The sequence below is a fragment of the Sinocyclocheilus grahami genome, unplaced genomic scaffold (genome assembly GCF_001515645.1).
Source record: "Sinocyclocheilus grahami isolate Dianchi unplaced genomic scaffold, SAMN03320097.WGS_v1.1 scaffold924.1, whole genome shotgun sequence".
NCBI lineage: Eukaryota > Metazoa > Chordata > Actinopteri > Cypriniformes > Cyprinidae > Sinocyclocheilus > Sinocyclocheilus grahami.
In genome coordinates, this window is record NW_015506103.1 from 113,072 (window position 1) to 124,002 (window position 10,931).

Consider the following 10,931-nt stretch of genomic DNA (forward strand, 5'->3'; position numbering starts at 1 on the left):
AGCCAAACCCATTTCAAACAAGGTTATCTTATTATATTATTGTTACCTTATAGACTCAAGAATACATCCATTCCAGACACGGAAGACGCTCGGATTTGAATTTACAACATTTATTTTACCAACCAAACATGTTAGAAGTACACACACATAAACTTAAATAAAGTTTTCGTCTGCTGAATCAGTGTTTCCCAACCTTTCTTTAGTCGCGGCACCCTTTGGAAATTCTAATAAATTTGTGGCACCCTACAAAATTAATTTCGTCACAATATTTGAATTAAATTTGAATTGAACTTCGATGTGATAATTTGAAAAGTGTAGATATTCGGTACAGAAGAACTGCAGAATATAATGTCATACAGATATTTTTAATATTATAAAATAAATGTGTCTATCAGTGGTGGCGATCAGTAGACTCATTTCTAGTGAAGAGACCAATTTATATGACAGATTTTAATGTAGGCTTTTATTCATATGTAAACATTGTGAGATAGCTAGTTATAATGCTAATTAAACACAGTTTAGTGTATTTTTGAGTTTACAGCTGGGTAATTGTGGTGCAGTAGCACGAGATAGCTTGATTTAAAACTTTGAATTGAATAAAAAATGACAAGGAGGCTAAGCAGTTAATAATAAAATAAGAACAAATAAAGAAATTACTAATGATAGCACAAATAAAAAAAATCATGATAGCCCTACAAATGAAATAAATAGCTTTTTAGTTTTTCAGGTAGGTCTAACACCCAGGAGGGCTATTAAGAAATTTTTTTTTTTTACCAATTATCCAAATAATGTTTAATCCTAGAAAGCTATTATTATCAGAGGACACGTGAGCATAACATGCGGTTAGCAGATCAATGAATGAGAGGGCAGTTACCAGAGCTGCTCATATACCACACCACGTTACACACAGTAGGGCTATTGCAGACAGAAACAGTACTGCACTACATCCACGTGTGCTGTAAGTTTGATTTTTAAGTGGACTTTGCTGTTCCGATGAGCATGAGCGGTACACGAGTGGAGCGTGCACGCACAGAGCGGATAATACACAGAGCGTCACGCCACGTGAAAGTGAATCCTGAGCGAACTCATTTTCGGCAGCCGGAATTTCAGTGCATCTCTAATTATTGGCGACATCAGAAATGGATAGTATATAATAGCTGCTTTTTTGAACATTTTAGCAATTTAAAAATATTCAAAAATGATTTTTTTCACGGCACCCCGGTCTGGAAACACTGCTCTAAATAATGCGGCGAGTGGGTGTGAGGAACCTGATGCAGCCCCTGAAGCGAGACGCCGGAAACAGAAATACTGCAACATAATAATAATAATAACGCGACTAAACCAGACGAAATAACGTTATAACATTTCGTATCGGTCAACGAAAATGAAGAGACATTTTAGCATAGTTTTTATTTTGTAAACCACATTTAGTCTCGTTTTTATTCGTCAACAATATTGCATTATACATTTAATTATAGTCATCGTCACATGACCAGCATTTACGTTGCGTCTCGTCTCGTCACGTGATAAAGGTTCGTTGACGACGATATTTAGTCATCATTTTCGTTGACGAAAGCAACACTAGTGTTGTGTGTGTGTGTGTGTGTGTGTGTCACTGGATGTGAAGCAGCTGTTGAGTCTTCATGAAGTCTAACGATTAATCTGGGCTAATTAAAGCTCAGGAGCTGGAGGATCACAGCTTCCTCATCAGCCACAGTCACTGAGAACCAGAGAAACATTAAAAAAGCATTAAGGCAGCTGATATGCAAATGATCTGCTTTGATGGAGATGAACTGGACTAATGAGCGAGGCATTACCAGCCCGACCACTAGAGGGCGCTACACAGACTAGTAGTTTAACTTCGTTACTGTACTTAAGTGCATTTTCAAGTATCTGTACTTTACTGGAGTCGTTTTATTTTGAGTAACTTTTACTTTTACTTCACTACATTCCAAAGCATAAGATCGTACTTTTCACTTCACTACGTTTCATAAAACGTATCGTTACTCCTTATAATATATCACGTGCTCCGAGACGCAGAAGCGGTGTCTGATTCAAGAACGAACTGATTCTTTTCAATTAACCCATTAAATCGGTTCGCAAATCGCACCAAACGATTCATTGACGAATTGGAATGATCCGATCGCAGCTGTTCTCGAGTCGACGACTCACTGATTCAAATGATTCGTTTAGTGCGAGACTCAGTGAACTGAACTCACAAGTAACAACCTAAGTTACTATGTATCTGGATCAACTAGCCGAGTAGACAAATATACATGTTTATTCATAACCATGCTGAAAATAAGTCAATGTTAGCTGATGCTAACTGTCTAGCTAACGAGCTGAAAATAAAATAAAACTGAAATAAAATAAATGGGCAACTACCTGAAATGAGTTTAAATTGATTTATAAAACTGAAACAAATTAAATATATAGAAATATTTGCTAAAAATGACAACACAATTACTAAAACTTCAGCATAAAATAAAAACCGAAATATAAATGTTAAAAAACACAAATATTATAATCGTATATAAAATAAGACAAAAATAACAAGCTTATGTCTGTTAAATGTTTGGACTGTATACTGAAGACAATATTTCACATTTCCTTTAACGTCAGTGTGATTCCAGGAAAGCAAATTAAGTTGACAAAAGCTGATATTTTCCTCTTTAATCGTAGTTTGCTGAAATACAGGTGAGGTGTAAATATAGCTGTCAATATTAACAAAGGATAGTTCATGGTTTGGACCTTTACAATACATTCTAACAAAGAGAAAGCGACAGTTTACCTGTGGTTTACCGTGGTGCGACCGACCGCCGCTTACGAGGACTCTACGTGATCACAGCCGCTCCGATTAGCACCGCTTCCACTACACCACACACAACAGAGGAAGAGACAGCAACCAACATCAAACTCTCAGGGATTATTCACGATCACAAGCATCTCCCAAAATAAGTGTACAATATGCACACTTGGAGAAATAGAGAATTAAAAGCGATACGTCGATGAAGACCAGAGAGAACGAAGTAAAAGGGGAAAAGAATGAAGCAACAGTCCCTTGTTCTCTTTTGTCGTTTATGTGGTAAAAAGCATCATCCGAGGATGGGCTGGAGGAGCTCGGCTCGGTTCCTCGGCCGACAGAGCGGCGTTATGAATGCAGGGCGTTTCCAGTCACTGGCGGCGCTTCCTTCCAGTCCGTGTGCGAGAGCTGGAGCACGGCTTCACGTCTCCAGTGTTACGATGCTTGAGGACACCACGCCGCGCCGCAGTTCATTGGCTGGTTTTGGCTTTGGCGTGTGTCAGAATGTGTGATTTGAGGTTGGTGGACTGAGCGAACTTTTTATTGCAGCCGTCGAAGGGGCAAACGTAGGGCCGGTCCCCGGTGTGAATCCGGACGTGCGTCCGAAGGTTAAAGTCCAGAGAGAAGCGCTTCCCGCAGCCCTCGAACGTGCACTAGACGGAGAGAAGCACAGACGGTTAGAGACGCGGCGAGAAGACACACGATGATCAGAATAAGATCAGGAACACTGCTTCAGGTACACCAGAGACTCACTGCAGCCCGCCCAAATACAGCTGTGCTTGAACTGTAAAACATATATTACCATAATATCATCTCAGAGTAATAACAATATTAAAACTGTGTTTTTTTTTTTTAAGAATATCACACAATCTTTCCACCGTATTTTAATTTTAACAGTAAACCTCTGTTGTGGAAAAAAGAAAAAGGAAATGTTACATTTTCATTTGATTCTATTTTAAAAGTTTAATTAAATCGTCAATGCCTTGATTACCACCGTCTTTGATAATACATTTGTATTAAAGAAAAAACAAGTAAAACATTTCATACTGCCATATTAATGTAATTTTTGAGTTGTTAAAGTTTTATGAAAATGATTAGACTTTTGCGCTTCTTGATTATTAAAATTTAAACCATTAAAATGCAACAAAAAAAAAAACCTAGGGAAACAATTTTGGAAGAGCTCTAAATGTGTACTTTTTTTAACTTAAGCAATACATTGTTGTTAAATTGTCTATGTTTCATGACTTCAATCAATTAGGCATGCTTTTTGATTATTAAAATTTAAACCATTAAAATGCAACAAAAAAAAAAACCTAGGGAAACAATTTTGGAAGAGCTCTAAATGTGTACTTTTTTTAACTTAAGCAATACATTGTTGTTAAATTGTCTATGTTTCATGACTTCAATCAATTAGGCATGCTTTTTGATTATTAAAATTTAATTTAACCATTAAAACTAAAATGTTTTTTTTTTTTTTTTTCAAAATTTGGGGGAAAATCTAATGTGTTTCCTAGGGCCCTAGTCAGCCGTCTGAGGCAGTGGTCTAGACATGGAGGCAACTCTGCTCTCTATTTAACGTGGCTGCCGTTCCCATTAGAGCCCGACCGATATATAATATTATCGGCCGATATGAGTCTGTCACCGATATATCGGTATCGGCGAATATGCCGCCGATATGAAATTTTTTTTTTACAGAACATATAATGCAGATAAAATGCTTGAAATGGTGTAATACCGTAGCTTGTCCAGCAGAGCGCGCTCCATTGTTTGCTACTGGCGAGCTGGAGGAAACGCTTTAAAGCTTAAGTCAATGGAAAACCATTGAAACTTTGAATGACCATATCTCCATAACAGCGCGGAGAATCCGCACCAAATTCGGGGGATCTCTTCAGCTCAAGGAACCCTCTCGAGTGTACGTCTCGAGGCCCTCTTTCGAATGAGACGCAACTGGAATTTAAAACTGGTTAGTGTGCAACTGGAGTTAACAAAGCATTAAAAAACTATCTGAACTGATAAATAACAGATTGGAGATTAAAATAATAGCAGATTTGTCTCATTTTAAATGAATAATAAAAACTGAGATAAACAATTTACTTAAGCCAGAATTTAAATGTTACTATGGTAAAATAAATATTCAAACCACGTGTGTTACAACTAACACCCCGTTACTTTGTGCATCGCACTCATCGCAAGTTTATTGTTAAATGCCCTTAAATATCTCTGTCACCATTATAAGTGTTTGATCACCACGTTTGAGCGATCATTGCAAAAAATGTGTTTGTGTATATATATTCTGTTTATGTATATACTGTATTCTATATATAGTAGCAGTCAAATGTTTGGACACACGAATGGGAAAGTGTCCAAACTTTTGACTGGTACTGTACTATAATATACACAAAGAATATCGGCCGATATATCGGCATCAGTCTTTTTTTACTCCCTAATATCGGTATCGGTCCCAAAAAATCCACATCGGTCGGGCTCTAGTTCCCATTATAACCGACGTGAGTGTTTTCCGGTCTGATGACGTACCTGGAAGGGCTTCTCTCCGGTGTGAACCAGCTGATGGCGCTTGAGTTTGGAGCTCTCCACGAAGGCTTTCCCGCACTCGGCGCACACGTGGACCCGCGGGCCGTGAGTGTGCAGGTGCTTCCTCATGGCTGAATTATCCCTGAACATTTTACTGCAGCCCTGTCAGAAACACAGCAGAAGCGTGTGATCGGAGCGGTCGAGTCCCAGTGCTAAAGACAAACACACACATCCACTCACTTTGTGCGGGCAGGCTATCGTTCGAGGCGCGTCGTCTTCCTTGATCTTCCTCGGCTTCATTCTAAACCAACACAACGACATCAGAGATCAGTTACCCAGCATGCTCTGCGTATCAGACGACATCTAAAGCACTTCCACCCGTGACGTATAGTGCTGCAGTTACCCAGTGACCCCAGATGCTCCAGTGACCAATAACAAGCCCTCAGGTGAGAGATTCAGTGTAAGACTCACCGAGCGGGACTACGAGCAAAATGAGCTCCGCTGTGACTGAAGGGGCTGAGAAATGAAACAACTAACACAGTAAACATCTGGTCAAAGCAGCAGAACGTCCTCACTGCATCACTGATCAATACTCACTCGACATGAATCAAAATAAAAGAGGAGCTTTTCACTGGAAGTACAATGAAACTGACATTGGCACTATATCATGACAAAAATTATACATTTGTATTGCCAAAGCAATTGTAGCTGGGCTGCTTACAAATAGTACACATGTATTAACAGAAAGAAAAAGATTAGTAACAATAGTAATAATAATAATATATAAAAAGTATTACGCATTTAGTGCAAAATTAATTACTAATGTATAAGTATATAAACTAGAAATACAAATAAAATAAGTGATTAGACAGATTTACAGAAGCAGAATATACATCTAAGTAATATAATAGAGTAATCTGGCCTAATATAATGTAGCTGTGCTGGAAACATCAGATCAGGGCAGGCTGAGTGTGTTCTCTTCTGTGGTGACTCTCTCTCTCACACACACACACACACACACACACACACACACTCTCACACACACTCACACACTCTCTCTCACACACATATATCAGGGTCAGAAATGAACTTCTATATTTGTTTTCAGTGGTTTTATATAGAAAACCAAACACTAGAATATGGAAATAACTTTTACTGTACTCCTGATCACACTGTAAAACGTCTTGTTATCTGACACAAAAGATTCTTAAAATACATTTACTGAAGATGCAGAACATAAAATAACGAGTCTTGATTCCTGAGAAATTAATCAAAATGAAGTGAGTTTATGATTAAAACAAACAAATATCTGCTGATGGAGAAGAAGAAGAAAGAACTATTTAATGGTAAAGAGGTTTTCATTCCACACCGACAGATATTTACTCAGTTTTGTCAGAAAACAAGACTTCCTATCTTCATCTCTAGTAAATACATCTTGACCTTTGCACTGGAAAACACAACAAAAACACTTGAGAAAGAGATTCATTTTTGCAGTGCCACGACTTTGACTTTCTGCTGCGATTTAACCGCTTTTTAATATGATCTCGGTGTCGAAAGTGCTGAAATCAGATTTTAGGCAAGTTAACCGAATCGCCTCACATTGGACCCCCCGTCTCTGACCCTGATATTCACCCCCGCCAACCCCCGCCCTGATATTCCCCCCCGTCTCTGACCCTGATATTCACCCCCGCCAACCCCCGCCCTGATATTCCCCCCCGTCTCTGACCCTGATATTCACCCCCGCCAACCCCCGCCCTGATATTCCCCCCCGTCTCTGACCCTGATATTCACCCCCGCCAACCCCCGCCCTGATATTCCCCCCCGTCTCTGACCCTGATATTCACCCCCGCCAACCCCCGCCCTGATATTCCCCCCCGTCTCTGACCCTGATATTCACCCCCGCCAACCCCCGCCCTGATATTCCCCCCCGTCTCTGACCCTGATATTCACCCCCGCCAACCCCCGCCCTGATATTCCCCCCCGTCTCTGACCCTGATATTCACCCCCGCCAACCCCCGCCCTGATATTCCCCCCCGTCTCTGACCCTGATATTCACCCCCGCCAACCCCCGCCCTGATATTCCCCCCCGTCTCTGACCCTGATATTCACCCCCGCCAACCCCCGCCCTGATATTCCCCCCCGTCTCTGACCCTGATATTCACCCCCGCCAACCCCCGCCCTGATATTCCCCCCCGTCTCTGACCCTGATATTCACCCCCGCCAACCCCCGCCCTGATATTCCCCCCCGTCTCTGACCCTGATATTCACCCCCGCCAACCCCCGCCCTGATATTCCCCCCCGTCTCTGACCCTGATATTCACCCCCGCCAACCCCCGCCCTGATATTCCCCCCCGTCTCTGACCCTGATATTCACCCCCGCCAACCCCCGCCCTGATATTCCCCCCCGTCTCTGACCCTGATATTCACCCCCGCCAACCCCCGCCCTGATATTCCCCCCCGTCTCTGACCCTGATATTCACCCCCGCCAACCCCCGCCCTGATATTCCCCCCCGTCTCTGACCCTGATATTCACCCCCGCCAACCCCCGCCCTGATATTCCCCCCCGTCTCTGACCCTGATATTCACCCCCGCCAACCCCCGCCCTGATATTCCCCCCCGTCTCTGACCCTGATATTCACCCCCGCCAACCACACACACACTCTCTCTCTCTCACACACATACACACACACACACACAGGTTTACATTTGTGAAAAGTGGGGACTCTCCATAGGTGTAATGGTTTTTATACTGTACAGACCGTATATTCTATTGCCCTACACCAACCCTACCCCTAAACCTACCCCTCACAGGAGACTTTGTGCTATTTCAGATTTTCAATACACTCCATTCTGTGTGATTTATAAGTGTTTTGAAAAGTGGGGACATGGGGTAATGTCCTGAAAAGTCACCTTCTCCTTGTAATACCTGTCATACACACACACACTCTCACTCACACACACTCACACACACTCACACACACACACACACTCTCTCACACACACACACTCATACACACACACGCGCTCTCACACATACACACACACATATCAGGGTCAGAAATTAACTTCTATATTTGTTTTCAGTGGTTTTATATAGAAAACCAAACACTAGAATATGGAAATAACTTTTACTGTACTCCTGATCACACTGTAAAACGTCTTGTTATCTGACACAAAAGATTCTTAAAATACATTTACTGAAGATGCAGAACATAAAATAACGAGTCTTGATTCCTGAGAAACTAATCAAAATGAAGTGAGTTTATGATTAAAACAAACAAATATCTGCCGATGGAGAAGAAGAAGAAAGAACTATTTAACGGTAAAGAGGTTTTCATTCCACACCGACAGATATTTACTCAGTTTTGTCAGAAAACAAGACTTCCTATCTTCATCTCTAGTAAATACATCTTGACCTTTGCACTGGAAAACATGACAAAAACACTGAGGAAGAGATTCATTTTTGCAGTGCCACGACTTTTTGCTGCGATTTAACCGCTTTTTAATCTGATCTCGGTGTCGAAAGTGCTGAAGTCAGATGTTAGGCAAGTTAACCGATTCGCCTCACATTGGACCCCCGTCTCCGTCCCTGATATTCACCCCCGCCGACCCCCGTCTGACCCTGATATTCAACCCCGCCGACCCCCGTCTGACCCTGATATTCACCCCCGCCTCTGATTTAACCGCTTTTTAATCTGATCTCGGTGTCGAAAGTGCTGAAGTCAGATGTTAGGCAAGTTAACCGATTCGCCTCACATTGGACCCCCGTCTCCGTCCCTGATATTCACCCCCGCCGACCCCCGTCTGACCCTGATATTCACCCCCGCTGACCCCCGTCTCTGACCTGGCGAACTCCGCCAGCTGCTTCGGGTCCGAGAGGTCGATCCCCGGGATGCCGCCGGGCGGCAGCTTCTTTCCCGTCATGTACTCGGAGTAATCCGGAGAAGAGCTCTCCCCGAGGATCTGCTCCTCCACCACCGTCTCGTGAGCGCTGTCCTTCTTGTCATCTGAAACACAGACGGGATCTGATCAGTTAGCAGTGTAACAGTCGCGGAAACCAGAGGTTTATAATAGACTACAGCGTGTCCGCCCCGCGAGCGACGACCGGAACATCCGGGTCCTTCGAGTAAACAACAACAACAACAACGACCGAAAACACCTCAAAACATCAAAGCCCAAATAAACACACGATTTCTGTCAGAACTCTAACATCTAACCACCCCAACCTAGTTCTGCTAACCACTGCTAGCTAACACACACACACACACACACACGCGCGCTGGAAGCTCGTTTCAGCTCTAAACGTTAGAAACAAACAAACAAGCGCCACACCTGCACGGAGATCTAAATCCGAAGAGGCGCGCGCGCTTCCCGCCGAAGTCGAAATTCAAACGTTTAACGGTCTTTGGGGCCATTCACATGTCGCGCCTAAAACGCGTGGAATACGCTAGACGCGCCGCTTTCTGCTTTCCCCCAAAGCGTTCGGGCGCGTGGGAGGCGTCTGCCGTTGCTAAGCAACCATGACCTGCGCTCTCCATGAAGACGCGGAAGTTTCAGCAAAGTGTAAATGGATTAGCAGCACTAAAACTGGCTTGCAGTAGCTCTACTACTAAATTTATTTTAAAAATGTCTATCCCTGTACAGCTATGATCAGCTGTTCCTTCATCTTGGCTGCGCTTTCAATGTTGTTACGGGAAAGGATGAAGCTGATTGGTTGGTTCTTGTCACATGACCCGCGGTGCGCTTGCGGCATTCTGAAAAGTTGAGATGTGTTTATCTGGATGCCTGGAAAACATCAGCGCGTCGCTTCCAGTATGAGCGTCTACATTTGAAATAACGAACTTGAGCGCGCAAGAGACGCGATATGTGAACGGCCCCTTTAACGGTCTTTAACGGTCTCGCGGCCTACACGCGGCAGCTGCAGCGCGCTCGCGCCCTCTTCAAGCCGCCGCACCGTCGCCATCTTTACGGGCCGCCATACTGGACTCGGGGAACATGGCGGCGCCCATCGAGAGCTAAAAACATGGCCTCCGTTCAAAACAAAAACACCCGGTCGGATGCGCCCGCACTGCCGCTGCAGACAGCGCTCGCGGCGAGGAGCGACCGCGGAACGGCACGCGCTGCGGACGGACAACGCCCTGCTGAGGGCCCCGCTGTCCCTCCGAGGGAAGGAGACTCACCCGAAGCCCACATCGTGACGGAGAACTCGCCCTCCAGAGTCTTGATCTGCACCTGCTTCTGCTCCCATTTCCTCCCGCAGGCCTCCGCCGCGCTCAGGTAGCTCTTCTTGCCCGCTTTCTTGCCCCCCGACGCCGCTCTCTTCCCCAGCCGCCCCGCGGAGCTCCTGCCGGCGACTGTCAGCAGCGTCTGCCCGATGTAGTGCTCCTCGGCGGGCACCGGGATGAGGATCCGCTCCTCGAAGCCGTCGTCCTCCTGGAGCTCCGACTCGTCGCCGCCGACCACCTCCTCGCGGGTCTGGACCAGGATCACCTCCTGGTGCTGGTGGAGCTGGCTCGGGTCGTCTGTGAGCAGCGGCTGCAGCGCGATCATGGGCTGCTGCTCGTCGTCGTCCATCCCCGTGGTCTCGATGGTCTCC

At 44.4% G+C, this 10,931-nt stretch overlaps 1 protein-coding gene across 3 annotated transcripts in view; it reads right to left on the bottom strand.

Moving 5' to 3' along the window:
* Nucleotides 1–2,658: 2,658 nt before the first annotated feature.
* LOC107564321 (transcriptional repressor protein YY1-like) overlaps nucleotides 2,659–10,931 on the bottom strand; it is a 10,991-nt gene continuing 2,718 nt past the window's right edge. Inside the window, exons 2-7 of one of the 3 annotated variants that reach the window (XM_016249360.1) lie at nucleotides 10,516–10,903; nucleotides 9,180–9,342; nucleotides 5,807–5,851; nucleotides 5,576–5,636; nucleotides 5,339–5,497; nucleotides 2,659–3,456 (exon numbers count right to left, since the gene is read on the bottom strand). In XM_016249360.1, the coding sequence (XP_016104846.1) occupies nucleotides 3,274–3,456; nucleotides 5,339–5,497; nucleotides 5,576–5,636; nucleotides 5,807–5,851; nucleotides 9,180–9,342; nucleotides 10,516–10,903 (999 nt within the window). In that variant the 3' untranslated portion in view covers nucleotides 2,659–3,273. The remainder of the gene's footprint in view (nucleotides 3,457–5,338; nucleotides 5,498–5,575; nucleotides 5,637–5,806; nucleotides 5,852–9,179; nucleotides 9,343–10,515; nucleotides 10,904–10,931) is intronic. The other 2 variants (XM_016249361.1, XM_016249362.1) reach the window with 2 other exon arrangements.